Below are 17,345 nucleotides of genomic sequence, written 5' to 3' on the forward strand. Positions count from 1 at the left end.
ACCAATCACATGCACTGAAATTGAAACTGTGATTAAAAAAACTTCCAACAAACAAAAGTCCAGGACCAGATGGCTTCACAGGCAAATGCTACCAAAATTTAGAGAAGAGCTAACACCTATCCTTCCGAAACTATTCCAAAAAATTGTAGAAGAATGAATACTCCCAAACTCATTCTATGAGGCCACCATCACCCTGATACCAAAACCAGACAAAGATACCACAAAAAAAAGAAAATTACAGGCCAATTTCACTGAATGATGAGCATAAATGCAAAAATCCTCAACAAAATACTAGCAAACCGAATCCAACAATACATTAAAAGGATTGTACACAATGATCAAGTGGGATTTAACACAGGGATGCAAGGAGTTTTCAATATCTGCAAATCAATCAGTGTGATACACCATATTAACAAACTACAGAAGAGAAGTTCCTGTCATGGCTCAGCAGAAACCAATCCGACTAGCATCCATGAGGACGCAGGTTCAATACCTGGCCTCCCTCAGTGGGTTAGGATCTGGCATTGCTATGAGCTGTGGTGTAAGCCGCAGACTCGGCTTGGATGCTGCCTTGCTGTGGCTGTGGTGCAGGCCAGTGGCTACAGCTCTGATTTGACCCCTAGCCTGACACCTCCAAATCCCAGAGGTGTGGCCCTAAAAAAAAAGACAAAACAAACGAAAAACAAAGTGAACAAAAACTATATGATCCTCTTGATGCAGAAACAGCTTTTGACAAAATCCAACACCCATTTTTATAAAAACCCTCTAGAAAGTGGGCATAGAGGGAACCTACCTCAACATAATAAAGGCCATATTATGACAAAACCACATCATTCTCAATGATGAAAGGTTGAAAGAATTCCCACTAAGATCAGGAACAAGACAAGGATGTCTACTCTCACCACTTCTATTCACCACAGATTTGGGAGTCCTAGCCATGACAATAAGAGAAGAAAAAATAATAAAAGGAATCCAAATTGGAAAGGAAGAAGTAAAACTATCACTGTTTGCAGATGACATGATACTATACCTAGAAAATCCTAAAAGCTACCAGAAAACTGTTAGAGCTCATCCATGAATTTGGCAAAGTCACAGGATATAAAATTAATACACAAAAATTGCCTGCATTTCTATATACTGACAATGAAAGATCAGAAAGGGAAATTAGGAAAACAATCCCATTTATCACCACATCAAAAAGAATAAAATACTTAGGAATAAACCTACCTAAAGAGACAAAAAACGTGTATTCTGAAAACTATAAGACGCTGATGAAAGAAATCAAAGACGACACAAACAGATGGAAAGATTTAGCATGCTCTTGGGCTGGAAGAGTCAATATTATCAAAATGACTATACTACCCAAGGCAATACACAGATTCAATGCAATCCCTATCAAATTACCAATGACATTTTTCACAGAACTAGAACAAAATATCTTAAAGTTAGTTTGGAAGCATGAAAGACCCAGAATAGACAAAGCCATACTGAGAATGAAAAATGGAGCTGGAGGAATCAGGCTCCCTGACTTCAGACTATACTACAAAAGCTACAGTCATCAAAATGGAATGGTACTGGCGCAAAAACAAAAATATAGGTCAGTGAAACAGGACAGAAAACCCAGAGCATCTATGGTCAACTAATCTATGACAAAGGAGGCAAGAATATATAATAGAGAAAAGACAGCCCCTTCAATAAGTGGTGCTGGGAAAACTGGACAGCTACATGTAAAAGAATGAAATTTAGAACACAAAAATAAACTCAAAATGGATTAAAGACCTAAATATAAGACCAGATACTATAAAACTCTTAGAGGAAAACATAGGCCAAACACTCTCTGACATAAATCACAGCAATATCTTCTCTGATACACCTCCTAGAGAAATGACAATAAAAACAAAAATAAACAAATGGGACTTAATTAAACTTAAAAGTTTTTACACAGAAAAGGAAACCCTAAACAAAATGAAAAAATAACCCACAAAATGGGAGGAATTATTTGCAAACGAAGCAACAAAGGAACAATCTCCAAAATACATAAACACCTCCTGCAGCTCAATAACAACAACAACAACAACAAAACCCAATCAAAAAAACAAGATCTAGACAGACAATTCTCTAAAGAAGACATATAGATGGCCAAAAAACACATGAAAAGATATTCAATATCACTAATTACTAGAGAAATGCAAATCCAAACTACTATGAGGTACCTTACACCGCACAGAATGGCCATCATCAAAAAAGTCTACAAACAATAAATGCTAGAGAAGGTGTGGAAAAAAGGGAACACTATTACACTGTCAGTGGGAATGTAAGTTTTGTTGCAACTACTATGGAAAACATAATGAAGATTCCTCAAAAAACTAAAAATAGAATTACCATATGACCCAGCAATTCCACTCCTGGGCTTCTATCCAGAGAAAACCATGACTTGAAAAGATGCATGTACCCCAATGTTCATTGCAGCACTATATGCAATAGCCAAGACATGGAAGCAACTGAAATGCCCATCGACAGAGGAGTAGATAAAGAAGATATGGTACATATACACGATGGAATATTACTCAGTCATAAAAAGGAATGAAATAATGGCATTTGCAGCAACATGGATAGACCTAGAAATTACCATGCTAAGTGAAGTTAGACAGTCAGACACCAACATCATCTGCTATCATTTACATGTGGAATCTAAAAAAAAGGATACAATGAATTTATTTGAAGGACAGAAACAGAGTTACAAGCTTCAAAAAACTTATGGTTACCAAAGAAGACGGGTTAAGGGTTTGGGATGAAAATGTTGTAAAATTAGGTTGTGATGATGTTGTACAACTATGAATATAATAAAATTCATTGAATTAAAAAAAGAAGAAGAAGAAAGGAGATTTCAGCAATGGCAGGATACCGAGAGGGAATGACCATTAAAAAGAAATCCAGGGACGTATGATGCCTGGAAGCCAAAGGAAGAGTGTCTCAAGAAGGAGAGAATAGGAGTTCCCATTGTGGCCCAGCAGTAATGAGCCCAACTAGTATCCATAAGGACGTGGGTTCCCTCCCTGGCCTCTCTCAGTGGGTTAAGGATCCAGCGTTGCCATGAGCCGTGTTGTAGATCGCAGACAAGGCTCAGATTTGGCGTTTATGTGGCTACGGTATAGGCTGGTAGCTGCAGTTCCAATTTGACCATGAGCCTGGGAACTTCCAGATGCCTTGGATGTGGCCCTAAAACAAAACAAAACAAAACAAAACAAAACAAAACAAAACAAAACAAAACAAGACTCTGGGAAGGAAAACAAAACAAAATGAATCTGTGTCAGAGGATTTGATAAACTGAGGACACTGGAAGTTTAGGCATAGGTCACTGTAAATATTCACTTTTGTCATAAGAAACTTCTCACAAAATAGTTCAATAAAATACTATTTTTACATTAAATCTTTCATTTTCAAAATGCAAGTGAATATTCATTTTATGGGGAATTGTTGGATAGATATCTGATTTCATACCATTGAGTCTTAGCTGATATTTCTCAATTATCTTCAGAAGTTCAGTGCATGTCTCTTGAATGGAATGAAAGACCTTTGAAATATAAATTTTATTAGGACAATTTAAAGAGTCATAAACAAATATGGAATATAAAAAAAACACTTCAAAAGCAAAGCATTTTCTTATAAGTATTATGCCTATATTTCTTGACTGATATTCAGTTTTGGTTTTATTTCTGACATAAAAAGCACATTTTGATTTCCCTGATGAGGGCTGAAAAAAATGGTGATAAATACATGGAGCTAATAAAAATTTATAATGTGGAGTTTGTCCTCCCCTCAGCTCCAAACTAAATAGCAAAAAGGTAACTCTAATATAAACTACATCAAACACTGCCTACTACAGATGAAAAAATTGTAGATAGCCTTGGAAAATGTTAACTGACTTGGAGCTTGGCTTTTCTCCAGTATTGGTCTAAGAAAAACAGGTCAGTTAATGTGTGTAAAAATTAAACAGTGCATTAAAACATCAAAAATAAGGTACTTTTTGACTATTTTTGTTTAGAATTTTCCATGAATATTAATCCCCTCATTACCATTGGGGCTAAAACCTAACCAAAAAAATAAAATGTCCAATAGACTCCCATTTCAAAGCAAGCACATGAAAATTTGAGATCAGGACACATCGTGCACATGAGGTAACTCTTCATACATATCTATACATTTAGATTTTCCTGGAGAAACAAGCAGCATAGGTTTTAGGGTGCAGCCTAAAGAAGACTCACAAAGTCCTATGCTGAAGAATTGCTATTGAGACTTTAGTTCAAAAAGACCATGGCAATGTCCTAACCTCTTTTATCAAATGAATTTCTCATAGCACCATTAAGCCTGAATGTTCTATCTCTGATGCAGGTTTGCTATTATTTTGACATTTGATCAGGCCAAAGGAAGACTGATAACAGACACTAAAATCTAAATGGAGGACCAAACATCAATTTTCCATATAGGTTTAAGTATGTTTGGACTGCATTTGTTATATGGATTTGGCAATATAAAAAGCAATTTTAAATCCATATGGAAGGAGACCAGAAAAAAATATAAAAATTATAGTTCTATTATGGATGTGATTATGGCTGATTTTTTTCCCCATGGGTTCTTGAAAGATTTACATACTATTGCTTTGTATTTTTACAATAAAAATACTTATTTCAGCTTTAGTGAGGTATAATTTGACAAATAAAATTGAAATATACTTAAGGTGTACAACATGATAATTTAAGTATACATACTTGACTTTTATGTGTACTTGAAATGAAAACTATTTTACTATTTATCATTTTAAAAAAACAGTTCAAATATGAAAGAAAGTTCTTGGTTAATTCCAAATATTTGTCTAGTGGACAAGGATAAAACTGAATATAAAATATGTTACCCACAGATTACATAATGACGTGCAACAACACAAAAAATCTACTTCTGTGGGAATGAATATATGTGGAAACAGTGACAAGTTCTCTTAATGCTAAAATGTATTACTTACAAAAAAGTCCCTTCATTTTTTCCACATCATTAAATCTTAAGAAGAATACTTTCAACACAAATAGTAAAAGCTTGTTAAATAGAAATAATCCCATTTTCATAACTGTTATAGCAATGACAAAACTTTATTTTTTTGTAGGATGAAATTACTTAATAAAGACACTTAATTAGACTTATATTTTGAAGAATCCCAACAAATGATTATATTCCCAGCATAACAGAGCCCCTGCCTGGAAACATTTGTAAAATTTAAATTAGTTTACGTAACTGGAATTGGCAAATCTGTTTTTAAAAATCTAAACCTTTTCATTAATATACATGAGACCTTTTTCTAATTAGCCTAATTACTTAAGAGCAAAACACACATATAGGTTTAAAGTTACTTCATGATAATTATTTCTTTTATTTAAAATGAAAAACAGAGCCAAAAATGCATTATGAAATACTTTAACTCTATCCCTTAATAATAGAAATAAAAACAAGTTATATGTAGTACACAGGATCCTGAAATTTACCTCAAGTTTAGCATCCAGTTCAGCATCAGAAGCCACCACGTGCTCATCCTCCTTTTTTCCTGTTGCTCTGATAAAGACCTGTCTGGTTTTCCAGTACTTCTTTTGCATTTTGCTGACTACTGACTGGTTATCTTCTGGTCTGGGTTGACCAAAGGAATCCATGGAGTGACTACAAGGAATAGGCTAAAATTAAATTTCTTTAAAAATCTTTCCAATAATAAGTATCTATTTAGCCCATATTTAATCTAATTGAAAAACTGAAAAAGATACTAAATAGAATATTAACAGATAAACATGTTAATGTTGACTTTGTATGGTCTAAATTTATGCTTTAATTACAACTTGTACAAGTAACAGGCAAAAAGATTAATGATACTTATATTAATTTCAGTTAGGTAACGAAGGTGATAAAACTGTTTTGATTTTGGAATAACGGCTAGAAAGAATTCTATTTTATTTGACCAATGTGTATTTGTAGACATTCATTGGTTTCTAAATTTTGCTTTTGTGATAATACTGAAAAATGCACTTGCATACACATCTTTACATCCCACTATCCTTTCCTTAGGAAAACTTCCTATGGATTAACTGCTATTTTAGAAGAATACACATTTAATAAATATCCTCAGATATGCAAAGATTCAAATATATATACTTCTTTAGAAATAACATAAAGAACTACTTTAGTATCCATTAAATAAACAAAAACAAAGATCTTAGGTAGAGGGGAGATATGTGGTAAAAGAAATAGAGAAATTGTAAGCTTTGGTAAACTTAAAATTAATGTCTAAGTAAATGTTCTTTTTTTTTTTTTTTTTTTGTCTTTTTGCCATTTTCTTGGGCTGCTCTCGAGGCATATGGAGGTTCCCAGGCTAGGGGTTGAATCGGAGCTGTAGCCACCAGCCTAAGCCAGAGCCACAGCAACGCGGGATCCGAGCCGTGTCTGCAACCTACACCACAGCTCATGGCAACGCCGGATCGCTAACCCACTGAGTAAGGGCAAGGATCGAACCTGCAACCTCATCATTCCTCATCATTCGTCAACCACTGCGCCACAACAGGAACTCCTAAGTAACTGTTCTTAACATGGTTAGCATGACTACATGTAGGAAATGCAAATGTGAAAAGTGTTCTTTAAGGAGATATAAAAAATAACAACAATTTTAAAAGCCTAAATTATTAGGAACAAAGTGAGTACTAAAGTATGTGACTCATTCACCATTTCCAGGGGAATCAACAGATAACTAATACATTCTTAATGTTGGTAAAGAAATAGAGGTTCACTTGCTTTTTATTTTGAAGTAATTACTAATGAAATAAAAATAGGATATCTAATTTCTAAATTATTAGAAACAAAACAAGAGAGTAAGAAAAACTAGCAAAAGCAAAAGAAGGCTGGAAAAACAGGAGGAAGACAACATAACAAGCAGAGTAAACTAAGATGACAAAATAAGAACAAATATGCTATTTAGTATGATAAATGCAAACTTCCTCCTAAATACAGACTCTCACATTTTAAAAACATTACTATATCTAACTATATGCTATTTGGGATCCACCTAAAACAAAAAGATAGAGAAAGAATTATGGGTTAAGTTATATCAGGTAAATACAGTACAAATAAGATGAAAGAAGGGATAACCGCCACATTAATACCAGATAAAGTAGGTTTAAATAAAAGGCATTGTACAGAACAAAGATAAAATGTAAAGTCCACAGGCGGCACTCTTCCACAATTTCACTGTATGTTTCCTTGGCTATCCTCTGGATTCCTGGGCAACATAGATTCGTCATCATTTAACTGCAGAACCTCTCATGTGCTATGCTGATAACTTAGTTGCATATAATTTGGGGTATAAAATAGGGAATTTAATCTTGGTACAGAAGGGGAATGACTTTAATGTAAGCATTATACTATCTGACACACAGTCTGGAGGGGAAAGATAAACTACCAAGTTTTCCCTCAAATTTCTATCTGCTTTTGATGGTTTTCAATTAGTTCTACCCCGTAAGATTGTTATCAGCATGAGGGTCAGTTCAACTGTATGTTAAACTGCTGAACTATTCCGTTAAACTGACGCAGGCTTAGGTGCATTCGGTTAAGGGAAAAAAATCCTTGGGAGTTTCAGAAGAGAATATGTCTTCCCTACCTTGACTTCCATGCTGATGTAGCTCCCACACTGTACTCCTGGCCTCTCTCCACTCCCTCACTAGCTCCTTCGTGGGGAGGAATAGTAGTTTATCTGATTGGATTTGAGAGCAATAAATTTAGCCCCCCTTTCTTCTCTGGAGTCTATCCTGCCTGCAGGACACACATTCCCCGACAAGTGGAGGACAGTGGCTGAGGGTAAATCTGCAAAAGGTGAGATTTGCACATTTGTGCTTTTCTGACAGAGGACACTGCTAAATCTGCTTGCCACTGAGGGTAGGGTGGGTAGAAAGCCAAGTCTTACTGGCTTGAGATATCAGATGGCAGAGCTCAAGGCTCCAGAACTACCAGAAATTCAGGAAGGGGGAGCCAAAGAGGAGATGACCCCCAGAATCTGTACAAAAGACCTCCCAAGACCTGTGCTGTTCACTAAAACTAATCACGAGGTAAGGGAGGGGGACCCATTGCTCCTTGCAGAAAATCAGCAGTTGGACACTGAGGGAAAGATTTCAACTGCTACCACTACAGGGGAGACAACCTGAAATTTGAGTTCAGCCAAATTAACTAACTGCCTTCAGGAATAAAAATTCTTCAGAGAAGCAAAGTGGTATTCACAGTCCCTAAAATCCATCATTTAAAAAGCCAAGTATCCAACCAAAAAACACTAGATATGCAAAGAAATAGGAAATATGTGACTATCTATACTCCATGAAAAAAAGCAGTCAATAAAAGCAGACTTCAAAGATTTCTCAGATATTGTAATTATCAGGCAAGTACTTTAGACCAGATATTATAAATGTGTACAAGATTCAAAGTAGGATATGTGCATAATACATGAATAGGGAGAAAATATCAAAAGAAAACAAGAGAAAATTTCAAGCTGCAAAGTTCAACAAATGCAATTAAAAACTGACTTGATAGGCTTAAAAACAAACTGAAGATGAGAGATATAGGAAGTTAAGTTCAAGATGAAGCAACAGAAATTACCTAATCTGAAAGAGAGAAGAAGAAGAGAAAAAAGACCCAGAAGAGGAAGGATAGAATGGGCAGAAAAATTATTTGAAGAAAACATCCTAAATTTTGTAAATGACATGAATTTATAGATTGATAAACACAAGGGAAACCACAAATAGGCACATCATAGACAAACTACTTAAATCCAAAGAGAAAGAGAGGAGTTCATGCTGTGGTGTAGTGGGTTAATGATCTGGCTTGTCTCTGTGGAGATGCTGGTTCAATCCTGGCCCAGTACAGTTGTTAAGGATCCAGCATTGCTGCAGCTGTGGCATAGTTGCAGCTCTGGCTCATATTCAGTTCCTGGACAGGGAACTCCCATGTGATGTGGGGCCAGCTGAAAAAGAAAAAGAAAAAAATATATATAAAGAGAAAATCTAGGGAGTTTCTATTTTGGCACAGCAGAAATGAGTCTGACTAGTATCCATGAGGATGCGAGTTCAATCCCTGGCCTTAGTCAGTAGGTCAGGGATCCTGCATTGCCATGAGCTGTGGTGTAGGTTGCAGATGTGGCTCAGATCTCGTGTTGCTGTGGCTATGGCCCGTAGCTGTAGCTCCCATTCGACTCCTAGCCTGGGAACTTCATCTGCTGTGTGTGGTGCCCTACAAGCAAAGAAAAAAAAAAAGCAAAAAAAATCTTAAAAATCCTCTAATACCATACATAAAAAATAAAGTCAAAATGTATTTAACACCTAAATGTAAGGCTACATATCATAAAACTCTCAGAGGAAAACATAGAGAGAACACACTTTGACATAAATTGCAGCTATATATGTATATACATATACATTTTTTTTTTTGTCTTTTCCAGGGCTGCACCTGTGGCATATAGAGGTTTCCATGCTAGGGGTCTAATTGGAGCTGTAGCCTTTGGCCTATGCCCCAGCCATAGTAAAGCCAGATCCAAGCCATGTCTGTTACCTACACCACAGCTCAAAACAACGCCAGGTCCTTAACCCACTGAGCAAGGCCAGGGATCGAACCCACAACCTTATGGTTCCTAGTCAGAATCGTTAACCACTGAGCCATGATGGGAACTCCAGATTTTTTTTTAGCAATATCTTTTTTAATCCACTTTCTACAGTAATGAAAACAAACAAAAATAAACAAATGGGACCAAATTATGCTTTGAAGCTTTTGCACAGCAAAAGAAACCATTTTTTTTTTTAAGAAAAAAAGGCAACCCACAGAATTGGAGAAAATCTTTGCAAATGAAGCAACTAAGGGATTAATCTCCAAAATACACAAACACCTCATGCAGTTCAATACCAAAAAAATTAACAATCCAATCAAAAAATGGGCAGATGATCTACATAGATATTTCTCCAAAGAAGACAGATAGATGGCCAAAAAACACAAGAGATGCTCAACATCACTAATTATTAGAGAAATGCAAATCAAAACTACAATGAGGTACCACCTCACACTAGTCAAAATGGCCATTATCAAAAAGTTTACAAACAATAAATGCTGGAGGGGGTGTGGAGAAAAGGGAACCCTCCTACACTGTTGGTAGGAATGTAAGCTGGTGCGACCACCACAGAAAACAGTATGCAAGTTCCTTAAAAAACAAAAATAGAGCTATTATATTATCCAGCAATCCCCCTCCTAGGCATATATCTGGAGAAAACCATAATTCAAAAAGATACAGGCAACCCAATGTTCACTGCAGCACTATTTACAATAGCCAACATGGAAGCAACCTAATTGTCCATTGATAGAAGAATGGATAAAGAAAGTGTGGTACATATATATAACGGAATATTACTCAACCATAAAAAAGAATGAAATAATGAAAAACTCCTTTGCAGCAACATGGATGGACTTAGAGATTATTATACTAAATGAGGTAAATTCAAACAGAGACAGACAAATCATGATATCACATATGTGGAATCTAATAAAAAAATGATACAAATGAACTTATTTACAAAACAGAAACAGACTCATAGACTTTGAAAACAAATCTATCATTACCAAAGAGGAAAGATGGAGGGGAGGGATAAATTAGGAGTTTGGAATAAACATATATACACTACTATATATAAAATAATCAATAAGGACTTACAATAGAGCACAGGGTACTCTACTTAATATTCTATAATCTGTATAGGAAAAGAATCTGAAAAAGAATGGATATATGTATAATTGAATCACTTTGCTATACACCTCAAGCTAACACAACATTGTAAATCAACTATACTCCAATATAAAATAAAAATTAAATTAAAAAACCAAAAAGCCCTTTGTCTTTAAGTTCTATAGATACTGTTATACATGTATCTGTTTTGTTGTTTCTATTATATAACATGCCTTAGCGTTCCTTAACTCTTTGAAGATAGAATCCCTACATCTGGGGGATAGGAGGATGTGCTTGGGCTGTGGGATGGAAATCCTGTGAAATCAGATTGTTATGATCATTATACAACTACAGATGTGATAAATTCATTTGAGTAAAAAAAAAAAAAAAAAAAAAAAAGAATCCCTATATCTTAGGTCATCTATGGTAGTCAACGAGAAGTATGGGATTCTATTGTCCCGCCTTCATAAGTAAGCTTCCTATGTCTCTCTGAATCTTTATTTTTTAAATTTATTTTATTTATTTATATTATTTATTTATTTATTTTTGCTTTCTTAGGGCCACACTCGCTGCATAAGGAGGTTCCCAGGTTAGGGGTCAAATCAGAGGTACAGCTGCCAGCCTACACCACAGCCACAGCAACTCGGGATCCTTAATTCACTGAGTGAGGACAGGGATTGAACCCGCAACCTCATGGTTCCTCGTCAGATTCTCTGAATCGTTTTTTAAAAAAAGAAGTTTGGGTGGTTTGGCCACACCCATGGCAAGTGGAAGTTCTGGGCCAGGAATTGAACCTGCACCACAATAGCAACCCAAGCCACTGTGTGACAATGCCAGACCCTTAACCTGCTGTGCCATAAGAAAACTCCTTTAAAAAGAGTTTTTATCTGTGATATTCTTAGGTTCTCTAAGATATGTTTAAGTAGACTGTATTTTCACTCTGGAGGTTCACATCTTCCTTCAGTTCTTAAAAATTCTAAGCTGTAATCTCTTCAAATATTTCTTTTCAGCTATAATTTCTTTTTATCTATATCTTTTATTAGGTGTTATTCTTTGTATGTCTTAATGGCTCTGTTTTGTTTTTCAGGGTTTTTTGTTTTTTGTCTTTTCAGGGCCACACCTGAGGCACATGAAGGTTCCCAGGCTAGGGGTTGAATCAGAGCTGTAGCTGCTGGCCTACACCACAGCCACAGCAACGTGGGATCCAAGCCATGTCTGCAACCTCACGGCAATGCCAGATCCTTAACCCACTGAGCAAGGCCAGGAGTCAAAACTGTGTCCTCTCGGATGCTAGTCAGATTCATTTCCACTGAGTCACAATGGGAACTGCATTGGCTCATTTTTTATGTCTGTTTTTCTGTCCTATATTTTAGATAAGACCCTCAGTACAATCTTCAAATTTATAAATTCTCCTTGCAGTTCTGTCCAGTCTAGAGTTTATCCCAGCTATTTTTTTTTTTAATCCAGTGACGTCTTCAACTTCCAAAGTTTCTAACTGGTTGTACTTAATAGTCTCATCACTTGTGTCCTTTTTAATGAATAGCATTCCATAATTTTTCTCTTTGTCACACTAAATATACAGAATTCTTAGACTTTTCATCTGGAGTAAATTCAAGTTCCAAATATTGATTTTGTTGGTTGAATTTTGTAAGTTTATTGTGAGTACAAAATCTTTTCTCCTTATTCCTCTCTCTGGTTACCCCTCTTTATCCAGTGATTATACACAGTTGTCTCCACTTCACATTCAGGGTTTCTACTTCCGCAGTGTCTTCTACTGATATTTTAGGGCCCCTGATATAGTGACACCTGAAATACTATTGACCTACTCAGGGTGTTGAAGTAACATTGTATGTAAAACACTTTTATTTTTTTGCCACCCTCGTGACATGCACAAGTTCCCAGGCTAGGCATCGAAGAACCCACCCCACAGCAGTGACAACACTGGTTCCTTAACCCGCTGAGTCACCAGGGAACTCTGAAACACGTTTAATTTCTACCAACCTGCAGAAATCAAACTCTCAGAAGCCAGCACATACTTCTATACTGAGAGCTCAGGACATTCCTTTCGGTCTCACTCACCACTTTGTCTTTCTATTTTGTTTCTGGTCAATGCTTATCTTATTATCTAGCCAAGATATACTTTCTGGGGTTTGCTTATTTTTTTATGATTACTATGAGTTTGGAGCAAAACTTACTATGCCCTCTTAACCAGAAATCTTTACTTCTAGAAAGAGTACAATCTTTTTTTTTCTTTTTTTTTTTTTTACTTAAACACAGATACCATGTAGAGCACTTGATTCATTTTGGCACTATACAGTATTTAAATTTGTACTTGTAGCTATCTCCTGGATATGGAATACAAATATCAAAATAAAACCAAGCAGTATTTTCTGTAGAGGTAGTTCTGTACTCACTTTCTGATCTCATTACTGTGACATCACTGAAAAGCAAACCAAACAGACTAATGGTAATGTGCAAACTGAAGTACTAATGTTCCCTTGAGCAAAACAATCTGTGAAGATTTTTGACTAAATATAACACTACTGATTGATGCAATTAAGAAAACACTTAGACAAGTCTGCCGTTTAATATTAATGCAGTATTCCTGATGACTTTGACTCCCAAGCCATGATTTTTCTTACAAACACAATCAGCATTTCCAGAAAGAATCAGAATTTGTTAATAATTCAACTTTGGGTTTGGGGTGGGTGTGGGGGGTGGAGTAGGGGAAGGACTGATAGAAAACACTCCAAAATGTCAACAAAGGTTTTCTCTGTAGTGGGATAACAGGTAACAGTTTTCTGTAGTTTCCAAATTTCCTACAATTAACATGTATAACTAGATTTTGCATAACTCTTGTTATTATGCAAAGTGTTTAACTGATTATCAAGCTTTTGGATTTTGTCTTTTTAATATTTACTATTACTATTCAACACACCAGTAGCCCTTATCCAAAGTAATAATCATTCATTTATTGTTAAATATATACTAGGTACTTTTTTTTATTTACTTTTTTTCCCACTGTATAGCAAGGGGATCAAGTTATCCTTACATGTATACATTTTTCCCCCACCCTTTGCTCTGTTGCAATATGAGTATCTAGACATAGTTCTCAATGCTACTCAGCAGGATCTCCTTGTAAATCTATTCTAAGTTGTGTTTGATAACCCCAAGCTCCCAATCCCTCCTACTCCCTCCCTCTCCCATCAGGCAGCCACAAGTCTATTTTCCAAGTCCATGATGTAGCAATTTTACTTATCTGAAATATGAGTAAGAATTATTAAGTGCATAAAAAAGTTGGAGGGAGTTCCCAGTGTGGCTCAGTGGTTAATGAACCTGACTAGTATCCATGAGGATGTGGGTTTGATCCCTGGCCTTGCTCAGTGGGTACTCAGATTCCACCCTTAGCCTGGGAACCTCCATATGCCACAGATACGGCCCTAAAAAGACAAAAGACAAAAAAAAAAAAAAAAGTTGGAGAAGTTAAAACAGTTTTTACAAAGCCTATGTATTAAGTCACATACATTTTTCCTTTTTAGAGCTGCACTTGGCATATGAAAGTTCCCAGGCTAGGGGTCAAATCTGAGCTTCAGCTGCTGGCCTACACCACAGCCACAACACCACCAGATCTGAGCTACATTTGCAACCTACACTGCATCTTTCGGCAATGCCAGATTCTTAACCTACTGAGTGAAGCCAGGGATCAAACCTGCATCCTCACAGACACTATGTCGGGTTCTTAACCCACTGAGCCACAACAGGAACACCACATACATGCTATTTTTAAAGGCATGCCTATTCTTCTCTCCTGCCAACAATCTCACACCTAATTAATAACAGAAATAGGATTAGAATTCAAATATGTCAGGTACCACAAGTGAAATATTCAAGGCAGAGATTTTAACAGCATAAAGCAAGGAAATGTCATTCCAAATACAGCCTAAAAAAGAGAAAGGTAGACTGATGACAAATAAAGTGTAGAGATGTCTACAGCCTAATAAGTAATGTGGAGCCAAGGAAGGTTTTTAAGCAGTAGAAAGACTAAAGAGTGCAGAACCATCTTGACATGTTCCAGACATAACCTAATAGGAGTCTGAACCAAGGACATTGGCATAAGAATATATACATATATATATATATATATATATATATATATATATATTTTGCCTTTTTGCCTTTTCTAGGGCCGATCCCTTGGCATATGTAAGTTCCTGGGCTAGGGGTCGAATCGGAGCTGTAGCCATCGGCCTACACCAGAGCCACAGCAACATGGGATCCAAGCTGCGTCTGCAACCTACACCACAGCTCACGGCAACGCCAGATCCTTAACCAACTGAGCAAGGCCAGGGATCGAACTCGCAACCTAGTTGGATTTGTTAACCACTGCGCCACGACGGGAACTCCAGCGTAAGAATAGATTTGAAGGAAGAGTCTATAGAACTTGTTAATAATGATTTAACAGTTTTGCTCCTGAAAAATAGGGCAATTAGGAGAAGAAGCTATCTAAGTGGGAACACTATGCATTTGGTGTGTGATATTTGTGAGTTTGAAATTACAAGGGACATCTGAGTTTACAGAAACATCTAACAACCAATTAAAACTAACAATCAATTGAAATAAAGACTGTTTCAAGCTTGAGTCTATAGTCAGAAAGCCTAAGTCTGAAGCCATTAACTCCACTATTTACTAGCTACAGGACACTGTACAAGTTATTTTAATCTCTCTTTTTGTTTTCTTGCCAATAACCTAGAAATGATGAAGTAAACAGATCACTATAAGAATCAAATGAGACAAACATATGTAAAGCACTTAGAACAGACATTTTTGGCAATTAGAACCATATTATTTGGAGTTCCCTCGTGGCTCAGCAGTAACAAATCTGACCAGTATCCATGAGGACTCGGCTTTCATCCCTGGCCTCGCTCAGTGTGTTAAGGACCCAGCGTTGCCATGAGCTGTGGTGTAGGTCGCAGATGCAGCTTGGATCCAGCGTTGCTGTGGCTGTGGTGTAGGCCAGCACCTGTAGCTCTGATTCAGCCCCTAGCCCAGGAACTTCTATATGCCATGGTATGGTCCTAAAAAGACAACAACAACAAAAAGGAATAACGTTATTTTATACTTTTGCATTTTAATTTTTAGATTGGAAATGATAATTTGGGAATTAGCTACATAAAGATAAACAGAACAGATGAGACCTTCAAAAAGAAAACAGGAATTCCTGTTGTGGCTCAGTGGTTAATAAATCCGATTAGGAACCATGAGGTTGTGGGTTTGATCCCTGGCCTCACTCAGCCGGTTAAGGATCCAGCGTTGCTGTAAGCTGTGGTGCAGGTCTCAGATGTGGCTCAGATCTGGTGTTTCTGTAGCTCTGGCATAGGCCAGCGGCTACAGCTCCAATTAGACCCCTAGCCTGGGAACCTCCATATGCAGCAGGTGCAGCCCTAGAAAAGACAGAAAAAATAAAAATAAAAAAGAAAGAAAAAGAAAATAGAAAGATGGTAAAATTTAGAAAAGGCTTGAGGAAGTTGAATCAAATTTGGACTAGGTTGCTGGTATTGTGCTATGGATTCACCGTAACAAGTATAATAAGTTAATGAGAAATATGTTCTATATTTAACAGATACTTAAGGAGTTCCCGTCGTGGCGCAGTGGTTAACGAATCCGACTAGGAACCATGAGGTTGTGGGTTCGATCCCTGCCCTTGCTCAGTGGGTTAACGATCCGGCGTTGCCGTGAGCTGTGGTGTAGGTTGCAGACGTGGCTCGGATCCTGCGTTGCTGTGGCTCTGGCGTAGGCCGGTGGCTACCGCTCCGATTCGACCCCTAGCCTGGGAACCTCCATATGCCGCGGGAGCGGCCCAAGAAATAGCAACAACAACAACAACAAAGACAAAAAAAGACAAAACAAACAAACAAACAAAAACAGATACTTAAATCCCATAATTGAAAGAAATTAAAAAGAATCTTAGAGGTTATCTAGTTCAACTTTACATCATCTAGTTCAAAAGGGATGGAGACTTCTACATAATGAGAGACCAGTAAAATAATTTTAAAAACATTCATCATAACCGAGAGTAACATGAAGTAGAGAAAACTTATTCTATATAGAGTTAGAGTGAAAATTTTATACTAATTCCATCACCCAACAGGAGTGCTATAAAGGGGTTAAAGTGTTATTTACCAACATTTGTCATAAAATCATTCACCAGAGCAGTAGCAATACAATCTCTGTGTACTTATTCAACAGTTTTTATAAGTAAAATAGCTTTTATTCTTTGGTTGACAAATATAAAATTGCCAACATTAGATCATATTTGACCTAACAAAACATAAATTTCATATGATTCAGTGTTCCTGCTATGGCAGAGTGGGTTAGGAATCCGACTGAAGCGACTTGTGTCATTGTGGAGGTGCAGGTTTGAGCCCTGACCTGGCATGGTGGGTTAAGGGATCCGGCCACAGCTGTAGTTCACAGCTGGTACAAAGGTTGCAGCTGCTGCTCAGATTCAGTCCCTGGCCTGGGAATTTCCATACTGTGTGTGTGGCAATAAAAAAATATTTATGTGGAA

The 17,345-nt window shown here is 36.8% G+C and overlaps 1 protein-coding gene across 11 annotated transcripts in view; it reads right to left on the reverse strand.

The window, feature by feature from the left end:
* ICA1L (islet cell autoantigen 1 like) overlaps nucleotides 1-17,345 on the reverse strand; it is an 83,207-nt gene that overhangs the window by 48,355 nt on the left and 17,507 nt on the right. For 6 of the 11 annotated variants that reach the window (XR_014828953.1, XM_021075560.2, XM_084998423.1 and 3 more), the window contains 2 exons: nucleotides 5,535-5,703; nucleotides 3,502-3,574 (listed from right to left, as the gene is read on the reverse strand). Coding sequence is in view for 10 of the 11 variants with exons in the window: in XM_021075559.2 (XP_020931218.1) it covers nucleotides 3,502-3,574; nucleotides 5,535-5,703 (242 nt within the window). In the remaining variant the exon portion in view is untranslated. Of the gene's footprint in view, nucleotides 1-3,501; nucleotides 3,575-5,534; nucleotides 5,704-7,190; nucleotides 7,611-7,684; nucleotides 8,971-10,765; nucleotides 10,814-17,345 lie in introns of those variants that run through there. The other 5 variants (XM_084998424.1, XM_021075562.2, XM_084998420.1 and 2 more) reach the window with 5 other exon arrangements.

This window comes from Sus scrofa, chromosome 15, assembly GCF_054392235.1.
Source record: "Sus scrofa isolate SSC_HxYL_T2T_F1_AM1 chromosome 15, Sscrofa_HxYL_maternal_Yorkshire_Landrace_v2.0, whole genome shotgun sequence".
NCBI classification, from domain to species: Eukaryota; Metazoa; Chordata; class Mammalia; order Artiodactyla; family Suidae; genus Sus; species Sus scrofa.